We start from the raw sequence: 18970 nt of genomic DNA on the forward strand, positions 1-18970 counted from the left end.
GGCTCAGTCTGCTAAGCAGTCTGCTAAGTCACGGTCTCAAGGTTCATGAATTCGAGCTCCACATCAGGCTCTGTGCTAACAGCTCAGAGCCTGGAGCCTACTTTGGTCTCTGTCTCCCTCTCTCTCTGCCCCTCCCCCTCTCGTGCTCTGACTCTCTCTTTCTCTCTCAAAAACGAACAAACATTAAAAATAAATAAAATACAATCTGTGTTTTGGTTTGCTGAATTCAAGTGAATGAACAAGCTCTTGACTATTCACTACCTTTAATACCAACAAAAAAATGTATGTTCAAATTTATGAGACCTTGATATACATCCTAAATTGTCTTCAAATATATTCATGTTTGGACAAATAACACCTGGGACTGCACACCTGCCAGCCTGAAATAAAAAACAAGTGTTGTGGAGGATGTGGAGAAAAAGGAACGCTTGTGCCCTGTTGGTGGGAATGCAAACTGTGGAAAATAGTATGGAGGTTCCTCAAAAAATTAAAAATAGGACGACCTTATGATTTACTAATTCCACTAATGGGTATTTACCCAAAGAAAACAAAAACACTAATCTGAAAAGATATACGCACCCCTATGTTTATTATGGCATTATTTACAATAGCCGAGATATGGAAGCAGCCCAAGTGTCCAGCCATAGACAAATGGATAAAGAAGATATGGTATATAAGATGTATATACAATGGAATATTACCCGACCTTAAAAAAAAAAAAGAATGAAACTTTGCCATTTGCAACAACATGGATGGCTCTGGAGAGTATAATGCTAAGTGAAATAAGTCAGAGAGAAAAACAAATACCATATGATTTCACTCATATGTGGAATTTTAAGAAACAGATGAAAAAAGGGGGAGAGATACAAAAAACAGACTCTCAAATATAGAGAACAAACTGGTGGTTACCAGAGGGGAGGGAGGGGATGGGTGAAATAGGCAAAGGGGAGTAAGAGTACTTACTGAGTACTGAGTAACATATGGAATTGTTGAATGCTTTAATGTAGATCTGAAACTAACATAACACTGTATGTTAATTATACTGGCATTTTTTAAAGCCTCAAATTCAGAGAATTCCTAAAGCAAAACAAAAACAAAATAAATAAATATCTACAACATTTGTGGAAAAATCTTAAGTTTCCCAGTGTAAACACTATAAATATATAGTGTAAATAAATATAGGGTATAGTATACATAACTACACAAATGGTTTGAATATACTTATAGTCAAGTAGATGTGCCCAAAAGCACTCCATTCTAATATCTCCTTTGTCTGACCCTCTCTAAAATTTTATTTTTATTTTATTATTTTTTTATTGTTTATTTTGAGAGAGAAGGAGAGTACTCACGAGTGGGGGAGGAGCAGAGAAAGAGAATCCGAAGCAGGCTCCGTGCTGTCAGCATGAAGCCGATATGGGGCTCAAACTCACCAACCATGAGCTCATGACCTGAGCTAAAACCAAGAGTCTGACACTTAACTGACTGAGCCACCCAGGCGCCCCCCACCGCCTCTAAAATTTTAAAAGCCTCTCAGTGTGAAATCAATAAAAGGACAAAATACACAAAAAACAAAACAGCACATGGGACTGGAATTTGGTGACAAGCCTCCTTCCAGTTCTAATGGTCCAGGACATTGAATGTTAGAACTGATTTTTGGGTTGCTGCCTGCCCATAGCTTCTGTAAGGTGGGAATGGTGATTTCAAACTGACTCTGTCTCAGGATCTCTCTCTCTCTCTCTCTCTCTCTCTCTCTCTCTGTGTGTGTGTGTTTCTTATTCTCTCTCTGATTAGGCATTCCTGCAATTTCTTCAGGGTTCTTCATTCTACCTGCATCCAGCCTATGGGTCCCTGTGTCCGTATAACAAATGTGCAGTAAAAGGACGTTGTAAGCATGCAAGGCACTCTCCGTTTGTCCCTCCACTTCCCCTGCCCCCCATCATGTAAATCACTTATCTTCGTTTCATTAAGGTCTTGTTCTTTTGTTTGGAACACATCCTTCTGTGTCTTTATTCTTCCTAGACTCTCTGTGCTGGTTTTTATGCATTAGAGAAAACAGCTACCTCTCCCGGTCTTGGCTTGGTGTAGGATTAACCTTATCAGCCAACCCTGCCCTATCTCTTGCTGATTGTCCAAGTAGCCTGTTTTATTTTTAGTGGCTCCTAGTAGTTGAGGGTGTGCCAGGACCTGTCAGTGTCCCGAAGGGGAGGATCTCAGTCAGCATCTAGATTCAGGCTGATTGGAAGCCTGACCCTCAGGCAGCAGCTTTGAAACATGTACAAATATACCTCTTTCAGGGGAAGATGGGCCTTTCTGTCTGCTTCCTCTGTGTTGAACCCTGGGGTGACAGCCAGGGGAGAACTGTTTATTTCTTTGATCCTGTCCTGTTGAACCTGTGAACATAAGCCCCATTGGCCACCAGAGCCAGACTATCAAGAGATGTGTCTTCCGGGCAGTAGATACAAAAGCCAGGGCACTGGACACATGCAAAATCTGATTCTATTTCCTTTCGAAGAAGGAAACATTGAAGCTCAGAATGCCGAGGTATGCTCAATATTCAGCCTCCCGATTCTGATGGTACAAGCAACCCGGATCTGGGGCTTTTTTGGGGTAGAATCTCTTTCCTCCCTCTGCCCAAGAAATAGTGAACTAACCTAGTTAACCCTGCAGTTGTATAACTAACACCATAATGAACATACAGAACAGTTTCATTACTGTCCCAAATTCCCTGGTGCCCCCCAGAGCTGACTTTTGATAAACAAGTTTTTTTTTATTTTTAATTTTTTTTTAATGTTTTTATTTGAAGGAGAGAGAGAGAGAGAGAGACAGAGCATGAGCAGGGGAGGAGCAGAGAGAGAGGGAGACACAGAATTTGAAGCAGGCTCCAGGCTCTAAGCTGTCAGCACAGAGCCCGACGCGGGGCTCGAACTCACAAACTGTGAGATCATGACCTGAGCCAAAGTCGGACGCTTAACTGACTGAACCACCCAGGTGCCCCTTTAATTTTTTTAATTAAAAAAGTTTTTAGTGTTTATTTTTTGAGAGATAGTGCAAGTGGGGGAGGGGTAGAGAGAGAGGGAGAGAGAGAATCCCAAGCAGGCTCCGCGCCATCAGCACAGAGCCTGATGCAGGGCTCGAACTCATGAACCACGACATCATGACCTGAGCCGAAATCAAGAGTTGGACACCTAACTGGCTGAGCCACTCAGGTGTCCCAATAAACAAGTTCTTAATGAAGTCCAATTTATCAATTTTTTCTTTAATGAACTATATTTTTCCTTTTCCAGGTAGATTTGCCTACCACAAAGTTACTTTTTGCTAGAATCTTTATTGTTCTGGCCTTTCATATTTAAATCTGGGATTCACTGTGAATTAATTTTTCTGTATGGACTCCATCTGACATAGCACCAAGGGTAGAAAAGGTGATTCTTTCTCTGTTACAGTTTACGGACATCTTTGTCGAAAATCAGGTGATCGTCATATATGTTGGTCTATTTGTGGATTCAGTATTATGTTCCATTGATCTATTTAAGTAATAAATTTATTCCCTTCCTCATGGAGACAGGGGGAAGATTATCCTAATCAGATAGGGGACTGAGAGGACAGGAGGCAGGTTTGCAGTATTTTAAGGTTCCATCTACTTCTGGATCACCTGGATGTGATTTCTGGTGTGCACCTTGAGATGTTCCAGCCAAAAGTGTAGTGCGTTTATAAGGGTCTCTATGCTTTGTTGGGTCTTGAAATTTGATGTTTTCCTTTTTAGCCCTGAGACACTGTGGGATATTTTAGAGGCTTTCTGTCCAACTTTTTTTTTTTTTTTAATGTTTATCATTTTTGAAAGACAGAGAGAGAGAGAGCGCAAGCCAGGGTGGGGCAGAGAAAGAGGGAGACACAGAATCCGAACCAGGCTCCAGGCTCTCCCGACGTGGACTCGAACTCACAAACCGTGAGATCATGACCTAAGCCGAAACCAGACACTTAACCGACTGAGCCACCTAGGTGCCCCAAGCTTTCTGTCCAACTTCTTATTCCCCTACTCAGTGCAGTGCAAGAATTTGGCAAACGCCTCCAGAGAAAGGAGAAACCAAGTCATACGTTGGAGTCTCATCCTCCTTCCTCCTTTCCCTGGAATATTGGCCACCTGAATCCTGGCTTCCATGCCATCCACAAATTTCAGTCTGCCACTTCATTTTGCTTATTCCTCTGACCCTTAGCAACAACTCTACCCAGATCTCTGTGTGCCTGGGTTTTCAGGCTCCCTCACGCTATTATCAACAGTCCAGCGTCAATAGGCAAAAATTAAATAAAGAATTTTAGCTCCCACTCTGGTCCACTTCCTTTTGACATCTGCCCACTCAAATCCTAGTTACCTAGGCAGCTCTCTGATGATTTCATATAAATTCATTTCTTAAAATCTTATTTCCCTTTTAATCTGGTTTTCATGGGAGCATGAGTTTTCCACCAACCATTCCATCATCGCCAGAAAAGGATGTCTGGGTTCCTGGTTTCAATGATATCTATATACTGATGACTCCTCTATTTATATATCTGTCCCAGGCATCTAATGTGAGTTTAAAACTGTGTAACCTGTTGTCTCCTTAACATTTGTACTTGATGTTTAAAAGGCATCTCCAACTTCCTGTTTAAAACCATATTCCTTCTGGTCCCACGGATGTACATTTCCTGTGTCCCCGTGCATAGTGAATGCCCCTTGCATTCTATTCTCTTGCTCAGGCCAAAAATCTCAAAGTTTTTCTTGACTTCTGTTTGCTTGTGACCCTCATCTTCCCTTGTAGTACCCCATCTCTGCCTTCATATCTCAGCTCAAATATTACCTCCACATAAAGTTTTTCCTAAAATAAAAAAATTTTTTTTCCCTAAAATAACACTTTCCATCAAGTGTGGCCCCTTTAAAAAAAATCTTTCTTAGAAGTTGTGGTTTATATATACAATGGAATACTACATGGCAACGAGAAAGAATGAAATATGGCCTTTTGTAGCAACGTGGATGGAACTGGAGAGTGTTATGCTAAGTGAAATAAGTCATACAGAGAAAGACAGATACCATGTTTTCACTCTTATGTGGATCCTGAGAAACTTAACAGAAGACCATGGGGGAGGGGAAGGGAAAAAAAAAAGGTTATAGAGTGAGGGAGCCAAAACATAAGAGACTCTTAAAAACTGAGAACAAACTGAGGGTTGGTGGGGGGTGGGAGGGAGGGGTGGGTGTGTGATGGGTATTGAGGAGGGGACCTGTTGGGATGAGCTTTGGGTGTTGTATGGAAACCAATTTGACAATAAATTTCATATTTAAAAAAATCTTTCTTAAAGTTTATTTATTTATTTTGAAAGAGAGAGAGAGGGAGAGGGAGAGGGCGTGTTCGTGAGTGGGAGGGGGCAGAGAGAGGGAGAGGTTCTGCACTGAGCCCAACGTGTGACTCGAATTCACAAACTGTGAAATCATGACCTGAGGTGAAATCAAGATTTGGATGCTCAACCGGCTGAGACACCCAGTTGCCCAAGTGTGGCCCTTTTTGCTATTTTGTCTTCATACTTTTAACAGCACCTGTAATTCACTTTTAAACAAATTATTAGGTACATTTATTTGCTTATCTGTTTATTGTGTCTCTCCCTCAACGGAATATAATTTCTTGGATCAAAGGAATCTGTCTCTGACTCACTTTTGAATCAACCAAGTCCAGGCTTGTTTCTGGAAACAGGAGATTTAATTATAATCCAATGAATGAAGGAATGGTCGGATATATTTTAAGCTGATGGGAACAGCGAGTACCTGATGCCACAGTCGCTAACAACCATGGCTGACATGGAAGGGCTCCTGCTTGATGTAAGGACAAACACAAATGAGAGATGAGACTTAATTTTCCCTGTTGAAAACGAAGGAAAAGATTTCCTTCCCTTCCCTTTTTACCAGAGCATTAACTTTGGAAATTTGGCAACTGTATGTCCTTTCTCTGTCTCTTTGAAGTGTATAAAATCTTTTTAGAGGTTAAATGAGACTCTTGCCAGAGTACCCTTACCGTGACGGGCACTGAGTAATGTATAGAATTGTTGAATCACTATATTGTACACCTGAAACTCATACAACACTGCATGTTAAGTATACTGGAAAACAACAAACAAATAAGATTCTTTCCAGCTTTAGGACCCAGGTAGGTCTTTATGACCAAGGTAGGTCTTTCTCAAGGACCTGGGAGCCAGGTCTTTGAAATGTAAACATCCAGGGAGATAGTACCCCTATCTCGCAGTTTCTGTGGGAGGGCAGGAGCCTAACTTCGGTGGGTACCTTGCTCCCAGTTGAAAAAGTATCTCCTTTCATGAAGAGTTTATTTTTCCTTTGTATGAAACCAATGAACCAACACAGATGTTTACCCCATTACCAGGTGAACTTAGGGTGAACCATGTAATAAATGGTGCTGTCATGTCTTCTTGCTGGATGATTAGTCATTTATTGTCTATCTTGAGAACATGTATGTAATGGGTATCTGCTGGGCCACATCAAAGGGTGAGACTTCTTTCTGTCTTTGTAATCTCTTCATGGATTGCCTGTGATCCACACCACATTCTTTCTGGCTTGATACTTATTCAACAATAAAATTCTCTTTTCCTTCTAAATTTTTTTTTAATGTTTATTTTTGAGAGAGAGAGAGACAGACAGACAGAGTGTGAGTGGGCAAGGGGTAGAGAGAGAGGGAGACACAGAATCCGAAGCGGGCTCCAGGCTCCCAGCTGTCAGCACAGAGCCCAACACGGGGCTTGAGCTTACAAGCTGTGAGATCATGACCTGAGCTGAAGTCAGACGGTTAACCGACTGAGCCACCCAGGTGCCCCTCTTTTTCTTCTACCTTTGTGGAGAGGCTTCCTGGGTTGGGAGATTTTTTTTTTTTTAAGATTTTTATTTTAAGTAATCTCTATATCAAACTCACACCCCCAAGAGCAAGGCTGCATGCTCCACCGACTGAGCCAGGCAAATCTGCCCCTGGGAGATTTTGTTTTTAATTACACTTCTCTGATGCTGACAAAGGTGGGGGGAAATTACTTCTTGTGAGGATATGTGAATTTTAGACATATTCCAAACACGCTTGTTTGTCTCTGAAGCAATAAGCCAAAGGGCAAGATAAACATCAACACATCCAACCTAAATGAAGAATGAAGTAACAATTACAGATCCAGATATTTACGTGGGAAGACATTTGGTCATGTTGCATATTTTCCCATCCTTTCATGAGAATAAATACAGGAGAATTAGATATTTCTGCTCAAAGAATAAGACAAAATATCTAAGAATATAAAATACATATTGCCACGCAATCCCAGCCTATTTCCTATCTTTTTCTGAACAGATCGACATTTTTCAGAAAAATACTTGATAAGCACATGGAGTTCAAGATGAGGCCTCCATGGGACTTTCTCAACTGTCAGTTACTGAACAGCCTTATAAAGAAAACAGACTTTTGCTGTTCTAGGGGAAGGTATGCAAATTAGGGAAGTGCTTAATTATAGATGACTGGTAAAAATTTGAATGCTCATGAGTAGTTGTTTCTGGGGAGAGAAAGAGAAAAGTCTAGTCTGGTAAAAAATGGGTATGATTACCTATGCCTCCTTGTATGGGGTGGGGGGGGCGCTCCTTTACAGGGAGACTTTGTAGCTCTGCCCATCAAGATGGGCCAGTTTCTCTGGACTTTGTGACTTTCTTTGGCCAGCAGTCACCCTCAGGATGAGGTGTGACAGTCCATGGGCCCTCAGATGAGCAAGGGGAAGTGATCCCTCTAAATTATGGAAGGGGAAGATGGTTTTGCCATATTCCTCCATATAGCATCTACTCTGCTGTTGAAATTTGATTTCACTGTTTTTCTGGTGGAAAATTCTGCCCATCCATAGCAAACTGGTATTTAAAACATCTTTTGGAGGTACCTATGATTTTCCAAGGTCTTTTTTTTTCTAATATCAGCCTTTAAAAAATTATAATTCTACTTTATGATTGATATACTTTCTCTCATACAGAAAGAGACATGTAATTTAGGAAAACCTGTAATTTCTCTCTATAATTAGATGTTTCAGTCCATCTCAATTTGGTCAGCTTCACCTTCCTGATGAAAGAAAATCAGCAGCTCTTAAACCATGCAAGTGTAAATGCCCATGGCTAACGTATATGATCTCATAATCTTAAAGTGTCCTGTTAAACACTTTCCAATGAGAAAATATCTTTTCCTAAAATTAATAAGGGTTTGGAGAAAATATGATTCTCTGAACTTGCTCTAAGCAGCGTGGCAAGTTTCTTAGGTCCCCAGTAAGAGGAATAGAGTAGTTCTACTGATGGTCCTTTTGGAGATGGAACCTCTGGTTCTTTTACTAGATTGCATCGAGGGGCACCTGAATGGCTCAGTCGGTTAAGCGTCTGACTTCAGCTCAGGTCATGATCTCGCAGTCTGCGAGCTGGAGCCCCACGTTGTGCTGACAGCTCAGAGCCTGGAGCCTGCTTCGGATTATGTCCCCCTCTCTCTCTGCCTCTGCCCCCCCGCCACTTGCACTCTGTCTCTGTCTCTCTCTCAAAAATAAACATTTAAACAAATTTTAGATTGCATTGAGCTATGTATCATACACACCTGTTGCCCCTTTTACACCCCCTGGGCCCACCCAAGTTCACCTGTAACTATAAAGATAAAGCAAGAGGACTTCCCAATGTGCTATCGTTTTTACACATCCCAGGTATGGGCATCTTTTCTCTGCCTGAGGCTTTCTAGTACCTGAGGGGTCCTTGCATGGCTGCACAGACAGCTATCAGGGATACAGGAGTAAAAGCTTCTGAGGGTAGTCCTCACACACTGGGGCACGGGACTTGGTGGGTAAATGTTTCAGCCTCACACACTGACCTGGGATGCTTCTGAGTTCTACACAGCTTCTCAGAGATTCCCTCGTTGGGAGACAGCACAGACCTGCTCAGGAAAGCCACAGTGGATGGCTTTTCTATCTTCCTGGTCTCGTTTTCCCCTGATTCCTCATCCTCCTCCCCCTGCCCCTCACCGGGTACCATCTTCAAAATAAAGCATGCCATTTAACTCCTAGTCTCAGGATCTTTTGGAGAGAAGCAATTCTGAGACTATTGGTATAGCAACTGGTCAAGTGTCAGTCAGATGACAGTGAGGACTGTCTTGCTAGTATTAAGTGCCATGCTGGTAAAGACATGTGGTGGATTGGGATGAGGTACAGATGGAAAGTGAAACACTAATTTATGCATTAGCTCTAGAATTTGAACTGTATGTGGGGAAAGTGATTGGAAGGTCCTAGAGTTGGGTGTTTGGCTGATCATAACCTAAGGACATGCTGTGAGAACCAAAATCCTGCCATGACAGCATTTGAACAGATCTTTTCTTTCTTTCTTTCTTTCTTTCTTTCTTTCTTTCTTTCTTTCTTTCTTTCTTTCTTTCTTTCTTTCTTTCTTTCTTCCTTCCTTCCTTCCTTCCTTCCTTCCTTCCTTCCTTCCTTCCTTCCTTTCTTTATGTTTATTTTTGAGAGACAGAGAGAGAGACAGAGCATGAGCCAGGGAGGGACAGAGAGAAAGGAGACACAGAATCTGAAGTAGGCTCCAGGCTCTGAGCTATCAGCACACAGCCCACCATGGGGCTCGAACTTACAAGCTGTGAGATCATGACCTGAGCCAAAGTCGGACGCTTAACCAACTGAGTCACCCAAGGGCCCCCAGATGCTCATTTCTTGTAGCAAGAAGGCAAACTGCTAAGATTAAGGCCAGGATTTAATTACAAGGGCAGTGGAATTAAAAGGATGCCAATGCACAGAACTTCCAGGTCTTCTCTGCTAAATTAGGACATTAAAGCTGATGGAGTAAGACCGGATCTTCCTGAGATCACTGAACCCTTAGATTCCCCTAAAAACCCTCTGGGTCTACAGAAGTAATTGCCTTACCTTTGTGAGAGGAGAGCAGGCTCCCACTATCCTGTGGCCGTACAAAGGCCTCCTGAAGTGGCTGCCCCACAAGAGGATGTCTGCCCAACTCCAGTTCCACTCATGCCCCCTTCGTGGCCTCTAGGCCAGGAAATAAGTTCAGGTCTCAGCAGAGCCCTGGTGAGGAAAGAGCTGATTTACCAAATGAGCTCTGTGCTGTGTTGTCATTTGTATTGTCTCATCTGTATTGTCGGGCACTGGGGAACAGGTGCAGAAGTGGATTGTGAGGGTTTTCACCTGCTGGAGAAAAGGCTGGGCACAGAAATACTTCTTGATATGAGGGCACTCGCAATAGCTCAGGATTTGACATCGTGTAAAGACATATGACATTGGCTCTTGACCCCACTGGGAGAGCTCTTTGGAGATTTGACACGAGGATGCCACAGTAAATGAGTCGGAAATGCTGGAATTGCCTTGGCAAATAGTGAGGGTAAGAGTTTCAGCAAAGGGATGTATAAGAATTGAATTATTAGGGGTGCCTGGCTGGCTCAGTCAGAAGAGCACGCGACTCTTGATGTCGGGTTCGTGAGTTCAAGCCCCACGTTGGGTGTAGAGATTACTTAAATAAATACAACTTTAAAAGAATGAATTGAATTATTATGTGATTACAGAGAACTCACTAGAATGGTCCTGGAGCTGATTATGATTACTATAACCCAGCTGAGTATCGTCCTGGAGAGGGACCAGAGGTCACGTCTCTCACAAAAGCAAACCAGAATGCATGAGTCAGATAGGCACCAACATCACTGAGAAGCTCAGTGGCAAGATTTTGTCCTCTGAAGGTCCTGGTGAGGACAGGAAAGTGGCTACAGAAGTGGGCTCCCTAGCATCAGTGGGGACGATAGGATTCCATACAACAGGAGCCAGATGGTCACAGCTCACTGTCAGAAGCCAGATGGGTGTGAACACTGTGAGAGGAAACAAGTCTGGTGTTGCCACCTGGGGGCCTCAATCCACAAGGATTTGTGTCAGTGACAAAAAGGTATGAGATAGGACGGGCAGCCATTGATGGCACTGCTTACCTTCTACAGACGAAATGATAAAGAATGGGATTGCAGAAGACTCAAGTCAGCAACTAAGCTGAAAACTGTGAGCCCGTACACAATTTTGATATCTAAACCAGATCACAGAGTCCATTGCTTGAATGGGGACCTGGGTGTCCTTGAGAATGGAACCAACAGAGCCTCTGCAAGTATCAAAAACGTATATTCGCCTAGCCTTTTGCCAATGTGACTGACCTATGACCATGGACCCAAGTAATTCTACAATGGGGAAAGAGGGACACCCAGGTATACTGAGGGCTGTTGGATATAGAATAAGTCATGGGGATAAAAAGTACAGCGTAGGGAATACAGTCAATAATATCGTATTAACTTTGCATGGTGACAGATGATAGCTACATTTGTGGTGAGCATTTCCTAAGTATATAATTGTCGAATCACCACATTGCACACCCGAAACTAACATATTATATGTCAACTACACTTCAATTTAAAAAAAAAAAGAAAAATCAATCACAGCCCTCGTGTTAAACTGAGGCATATGGAAACCAAATGATACACAGCTCAAGTCCATCTTATACTGGATCCGATGGTTCTGTGAATTTACCTCATGGTCATTTCTCTGGTCTGTGACTGATTGGCTACACCTGGCTGCTGGCAGAGCCCACATGCTGGCTCTATGGCCTGGAAAGTAAAATTCACTGTGGTAGGAAGAGCCAAGTGAGTGCTCCTGAAACTGCCTTGACTCATCAAAAGTAGAGCAGAGCTGTTCTGCATCCAGTAGAATCACGGCCTCAAAGACAAAGGGAATGCAGTCACCACCACAGCCCAAAATATGGCTGTTGCAGAAACAAGATGGATCATGGCAGATGAGTCACCTACTGCAAAGCTAACCATGTGGTCATAGCTATGGAGATGTGTTAACTGTAAGGAACAGATTGACACAAACTCTGGCACGTGGCTCTGGGCAAAGAGAGAGAGAGACAGAGGATCTGAAGAGGGGTCTACACCGACAGCAGAGTCCTATGCGGGGTTCGAACTCACGAACCGTGAGATCATGACCTGAGCCAAAGTTGGACGCTTAACCGACTGAGCCACCCAGGCGCCCCTCCTCCTTCTTTTCATATCTGAATATTTCATAGGGCCGTCTGCACAACAGCGTTTGCCTCCATTCTTAGATCCTTCAGAACTACAGTTCCACAAAGGCTGTTCAGCCCCGCAACTTCCTTCACGTTTAGTTCAGGAGCCGCTTCAGTGTAGTTACGTTGATTTTCCTCTCAACAGTTTTGGACTTAATCAAACATTACCTCTTTGTTAAAATGACATTAGTGGGGGGACAAGGGGGTTCTTATTCTTCCTCCTTGGCAGTCCCATTATACGCTATTTTTCTGGTATCTCTATTTCACTCTTTATATCATAAATGCCTGGGTATCTAAAATTTGTGGAAAAAAAAGAATATGGAATTACTCATTCAGGGAAATTGGCCCCTCAAAGGAACCATAATTCCCTCTGGAAAGTGGAATTAGATGCTCTACACTCATTTATTGCATCGGAGGATATCTGCTTCCTGTCGCTCTGGAATCACACGTAACTGACTGAGCCACCCAGGAGCCCCTTATTTTGTTTTAAAAGACAATTATCACTCATTTGTGAATGTTTTACTTGGTTTGTTTTTTTGTTTGTTTGCTTTTTTGTTTCAAGTTTTTACTTAAATTCCAGTTAGTTAATATGCAGTGTAATATTAGTTTCAGGTGTAGAATTTAGTGATTCATCACTTACATATGACATCCAGGGCTCATCACAGCCAATGCCCTCCTTAGTACCCATCACCCATTTAACCCATCCCCCTGCCCACCTCCCCTCCTCAGTTTGTTCTGTATAACTAAGAATCTGTTTTATGGTTTGCCTCTCTCTCTCTTTTTCCCCCATGTGCATTTGTTTTGTCTCTTAAATTCCACATATGAGTGAAATCATATGGATTTGTCTTTCTCTGACTTATTTCACTTAGCGTAATAGTCCTTAGCTCCATCCACGTCATTGTAAATGGCAAGATTTCATTCTTTTTTATGGCTGAGTAATATTCCATTTTATATGTATACCACATCTTCTTTATCCATTCACTGTTCATTCCTCCCTTTTTTCTCTCCTCACATTGGCTAAATCAGAAGAATAATTTTAAAAATCGCAGTGGTAATTGTCATTTAAGATTTGTTTCAGCCTAAAAGTTAAATTGTTTCTTTGTTTTATCATTCTATGATCATAGGATCTATGTGGTTTAGGAATAAACACAGTTTAGTTCTGGGTTATTACATTTTTAATATTCAACTGAATATAATTTCATAACATCTGTTTTAATCTCTCATGATTCCTTAATAGTGGAATGGGTTTATATTGTAAATTTTGGATATACAAGATAAATTTAAACACACAACAACAATAGAAGAAATAGCATAGTTAACAAAAATAAAGAATTAACAAGCATCTCCCTATATTCATAAGAAACTAACAATATAAAAATATAGTGTTTACCTTATAGTAAAAGACATTTAATTTGATAGATAGTGTAACTGAACAAATGTGACTTAGCTCCTTGGTGACCCACAGATAGCAACTACACCAGGTGGAACTGTCACACAAAGGAAACTTTATTTGCAGCAAAGGACATCAACGAGGAAAAACCTCCAAAGCTGTCACTCCCTGAGCAAGGGTGAATGGGTTTCTTTCTTTCTTTCTTTCTTTCTTTCTTTCTTTCTTTCTTTCTTTCTTTCTTTCTTTCTTTCTTTCTTTCTTTCTTTCTTTCTTTCTTTCTTTCTAAAACAATTTTTAAAATGTTTTTTCCATTTATTGTTGAGAGAGACAGAGACAGAGTGTGAGTGGGGGAGGGGCAGAGAGAGAGGGAGACACAGAATCTGAATCAGGATCCAGGCTCTGAGCTGTCAGCACAGAGCCTGACGTGGGGCTCGAACCCACGAACCGTGAGATCATGACCTGAGCTGAAGTCGGACTCTTAACCAACTGAGTCACCCAGGCGCCCCTAATGTTAGGATGACTATTTAGAACAGGGATCCCTGTCATTATATGTAGAGGTGGCCATAAAGCAGCACACGGAGTTTAAGGAGTCATGCTCATCCACACAGTGTAAATGAGGCTTGTACTCCTCCTTGGGCAGGGAGTTTAGTATTATGATGAGGTCAAGGTGACTGTCGGTCACTCCATGGGTTACTCCATGGTCCATCTGTGCAGATGTGAGTCAGGGGTTAAGCTCAAACTGCTCTGAGTGGTCTGGGCAGGCCAGAGCTCCTCACCAGGGCAGTCATTAATTGCTTGAGAGACAGTTTTGGTTTTCACCCCAATGCTATGCCCCTTGGGTCTCTTGCCCAAGTTAAGAGATAAGCTGGAAAGAAGAGTTTAAGAAAAAATGTGGGACAAAGGTTGGTGGGTATAAGCAGGTGAGCAGAAAAGTTCAGGTCTTGGGGTCTATCTTGAGCTTCATCATAGCTTCCTGTATATGTAAAATATTTAAAAACACAGTCCTATTTTACACCACATTTAAAACTGAGCTTAATTATTTCAATTTAAAATATCCAGACAGCTTAAACATTTAAATTAAGAATATAAAGCAATAAAATTTTGCAAATGACTATATCTAAAATTTAGGGGCAGGGACAAGCATATCAAACAAGAAAGCAGAAACTACGTAATAATGGAATTACTTGATTAAATACCATGTAAAAATATTTGTATGATATTATATTCTATAAACACAATTAATACACACAATTAACACATAACTAATTGATCTGGTAAAATGTACTTTGCAGGTTATAAAATTTGATTAGTTACATAGAAGTAATAACTCATGAATTTCTGAGGAAAGACTAAGGGAAAACTGAGGAAAAAAGTTTGAATATTCAATTCACGAAGAATAACCCAAAAGACACAGCCTCATAGAAAAATATTCAAATTCACTTGAATGAAGAAATGCATATTAAAGTAACAATGCCAGGGGCACCTGGGTGGCTCAGTTGGTTAAGGGTTAAGTGTAGGACTCTTGACCTCAGCTCAGGTCTTGATCTCGGGTCGTGAGTTCAAGTCCCGCGTTGGGCTCCACTGGGCGTGAAGCCTACTTAAAAAAAAATAGGGGTGCCTGGGTGGCTCAGTTGGTTAAGTGTCTGGCTTCAGCTCAGGTCATGATCTCACAGTTCATGAGTCTGAGCCCCACATCGGGCTCTGCACTGACAGTGTGGAGCTTGCTTGGGATTCTCTCTCTCCCTCTCTGCCCCTTCCCCACTCTCTCTCTCTGTCTCTCAAAATAAATAAATAAACTTTAAAAATAAAAATAAAAATAAAGTAACAATGCCACATCACCTCTACTCATCAAACAGGTGGGAATGCTGAAATTACTAATGTTGGTGAGAATAAGGAGACTAGCACATTCTTACCTTGCTGGTAGAATTCTGACTTGTTTTCAACCTACCTGGAAAACCATTATCCTCATCCTCTTCCTCTTCCTCCCTCTCCCTTCTCTTTTTCTCCCTGTCTTCCTTCTTTCCCTCCTTCCTTTTTCTAAAGCAGCACCCCACTCCTGTGAATCTCAATCTGCCATAAGAATAAAGAAACAAGAATAAGCTTTCTGCAAAGCTGTGATAGGCAAACAGCTAGTGAGGCTACTAATATTAGAGACTGTGGGGGTGTAAAAGTTAAAGACCCCAGAGCCAGTTCAAATCCCAGCTCTGCTACTCATCAGATATGTGACTATTGGCAAGTTATTTAATCTGACAGTGTTTCACGTTCCAGATCAGTGACCTGGGGATAACACTATATCTAATTCATAAGTTTGTTTTGATAATTAAAATAGATCGTTTGCATAAAGTTTTAAAATAGTCCCTAGGAAACAGTAAACAAAATATAAATGGTTTTCATTGTCAACAAATAAACTGATTCTGCAACTTTAAGGTTTTAATAAAAACATATAATCTTGCAATGTAAAACACATTATTAAAATATTACGTTGGCAAAGGTACATAGAAAATAACATTTTTATTCTCTCATCCCTTTCTGTGTATATCAGATTAAATAAGCTGCATCTCAGTGAAAAAGCCGCAGAGACCACTAGTTTTACTTGGTGGATCTGGACAGAGCGTTTATTAAACACGGACCATGGAAATGGCTCTGTGACTGAATCACAGTTCCCTTTGAAGTCAGGTGGTTTCCAATTGTCTTATTTCATCAAAGTTTAAGGAACATAGATTACAGCTCACAAATCATTAAAATTGTTTTTAGTATCATGATGTAATTTTTTATGTAATTAGGAAGGACTTCCACAATGTAAGTGACCCTGTTAAAATAAAAATTTCAATTCCCATCTACTTACGTAATGTGAACATGATTTTTCAGTGTGTATCTGTGGAAATAAAGGATACATATAAAATGGGTGCTAAATCCCGAGTGATTCCAGTAACAAGTGGTATTCAAGGGAACACACACACACTAACTGGACACAATCAGCACCATGCATCACATTCAGAGATGTATAGCTAATAAAAAGTTACTTCTAGGTTAAATAACCATCAAAATTTGTAATATATGCTGTTTGGTTTGATCAATGTATACTACTAACGATTGTGATGATAACCCAAGAGAATTTTATTAATACTTTATATCCTGTGGTCATAGGAAATTGAAAGCATCAATTCATTTGCATATTTCTGTTGAAGAAAATTAGAAAAGCCTGACCAGAAAAGATCTGTAAGACAACAGGGCAGGGGGCACCTGGGTGGCTCAGTTGGTTAAGTTTCCGACACTTGATTTTAGTTCAGGTCATGATCTCATGGTCATGAGATTGAGCCCCCTGTCACTCTCCCACGTGCTCTCTCACTCTCTTTCAAAATAAACAAACAAACAAACAAACAAATAAAATAACATTGTGCATAAAGTTGTGGGGAAGGTTGAATGAAAATTTTACTCATTCGAGGAGAAAAAGTATGGAAAGTTTCAAACTGTGAGCTCATGCATGTGTTTTTCAAATTATCGTGGTGACATCAAATCACCATACAATGTAGATTCCACTGGATACATCTTAAAGAATGACTTTTATTTTTATTTACTTATTAGGATTTTATTTTATTTTTAAGTAATCTCTACACCCAACTTGGAGCTCCAACTCACAACCCCAAGATCAAGAGTCACATGCTCCACCAACTGAGCCAGCCAGGCACCCCCAACATTTTTATCTTAAAACATCAATATTTAAAATAAGTCAGTCATGGTGTGCCTGGTGGCTCAGTCGTTTAAGTGTCTGACTTCAGCTCAGGTCATGCTCTCACAGCTTGTGAGTTCAAGCCCCATTTTGGGCTCTGTGTTGACAGCTCAGAGTCTGGAGCCTGCTCCGGATTCTGTGTCTCCCTCTCTCTCTGCCCCTCCCCAACTTGTGCTCTGTTTCTCTGTCTCTCAAAAATAAATAAATATTTAAAGTTTTTTTTTTTTTAGATAAGTCAGTCATTTAATAATTTGTAACCATTTGGGGCGCCTGGGTGGCGCAGTCGGTTAAGCGTCCGACTTCAGCCAGGTCACGATCTCGCGGTCCGTGAGTTCGAGCCCCGCGTCAGGCTCTGGGCTGATGGCTCGGAGCCTGGAGCCTGTTTCCGATTCTGTGTCTCCCTCTCTCTCTGCCCCTCCCCCGTTCATGCTCTGTCTCTCTCTGTCTCAAAAATAAATAAAAAACGTTGAAAAAAAAAAATTTAAAAAAATAAAAAAATAAAAAAAAAAATAATTTGTAACCATTTAAACTTGGGATGAAACATTTTACATGTCACTTAATATGTATAAGTGGATACCAAATTTAGAGAGACTGAAAGCAAAAATCTTGAAGACTATCATGGTAGACGTTGTGGTCAATCAGAACAGTACTGAGAAGATATACTTTACCTCCCAGAACTATGCGACACGTCCCCATTTAAGTCATTCATCCAGAACTGGGACCTACAGGATTTGTGATACCCAATAACTTCTGAACTTTTCCTTTAAAGTTGGTGTTTTGAGGGACTTTTTTTTTCAAGTGGTAGAAAGAGTTACTATTTAGTGCTGGTGGAAAGAGCACTCCGTCCCAGGATTCTTCACCTTCCCTAAACAAAGCTGAACTTGGCAGATCCCATGTAAAGTAAGCTTCCACGTTAAGATTCTATGAGTCAGTATTAGAAACATTCTAAATTAAAAGTTTCGATTAAGTGAATATACAGTTTTGACTAGTGATAAAATAAGTAACTGTATATGCAGATGTGACAATTTATAGTACTGTGAACACATCTGAAGCTGTCCTGAATACAATGATTGCTCTACAGATAAAAATGCAGGAATTCAAAATTTGGGTAGGACACACCCTAACCTGCTACAGGTTTGGCAAGAACCAGATTCTGGAGTGTACAATACAAACCACCCTTAAAACACTGAAATTGAAACTCATAAGATTTAGGCATTACGGAATTTGGAGTTGGAAGAAATAGGTGGGAGTTATGACTATACCTCCTAACTTCAGAGTTCATACTCTTGGGGGCATTTGGCTGGCTCTGTCCGTAGAGTGACTCTTGCTCTTGGGGTTGTAAGTTCAAGCCCCATGTTGGGTGTGGAGATTACTTAAAAAATAATTTAAAAATCTTGGGGCGCCTGGGTGGCTCAGTCAGTTGAGTGTCCGACTCACGGTTTGTGAGTTCAAGCCCCACGTCGAGCTCTGTGCTGACGGCTCAGAGCCTGGAGCCTGCTTCGGATTCTGTGTCTCCTTCTCTCTCTGCCTCTCCCCCACTTGTGCTCTGTCTCTCTCTATCAAAATAAATCTAAAAGAAAAAAATTTTTTCTTAAAAAAAAACAAAAAACACCACAAAGTTCTCTTCTCTTCTACTGCTCTCTTCTACTACTCTCTTCTACTCTCTTCTACTGCCAGGCATATGGGCCTTGAAAAGACATTTACTCCTTCCCCCGCCCATTGTTATTTTATT

General features: G+C 41.2%; 1 protein-coding gene across 15 annotated transcripts in view; it reads right to left on the reverse strand.

Moving 5' to 3' along the window:
- Positions 1–18970, reverse strand: part of FBXW12 (F-box and WD repeat domain containing 12) — a 77628-nt gene that overhangs the window by 24068 nt on the left and 34590 nt on the right. For 12 of the 15 annotated variants that reach the window (XR_009260944.1, XR_009260943.1, XR_009260942.1 and 9 more), the window contains 2 exons: positions 16354–16383; positions 15457–15578 (listed from right to left, as the gene is read on the reverse strand). Coding sequence is in view for 10 of the 15 variants with exons in the window: in XM_058727085.1 (XP_058583068.1) it covers positions 15457–15477 (21 nt within the window). In the remaining 5 variants the exon portion in view is untranslated. Of the gene's footprint in view, positions 1–963; positions 1019–9939; positions 10096–15456; positions 15579–16138; positions 16322–16353; positions 16384–18970 lie in introns of those variants that run through there. The other 3 variants (XM_058727088.1, XM_058727087.1, XM_058727089.1) reach the window with 3 other exon arrangements.

This window comes from Neofelis nebulosa, chromosome 4 (genome assembly GCF_028018385.1).
Source record: "Neofelis nebulosa isolate mNeoNeb1 chromosome 4, mNeoNeb1.pri, whole genome shotgun sequence".
NCBI classification, from domain to species: Eukaryota; Metazoa; Chordata; class Mammalia; order Carnivora; family Felidae; genus Neofelis; species Neofelis nebulosa.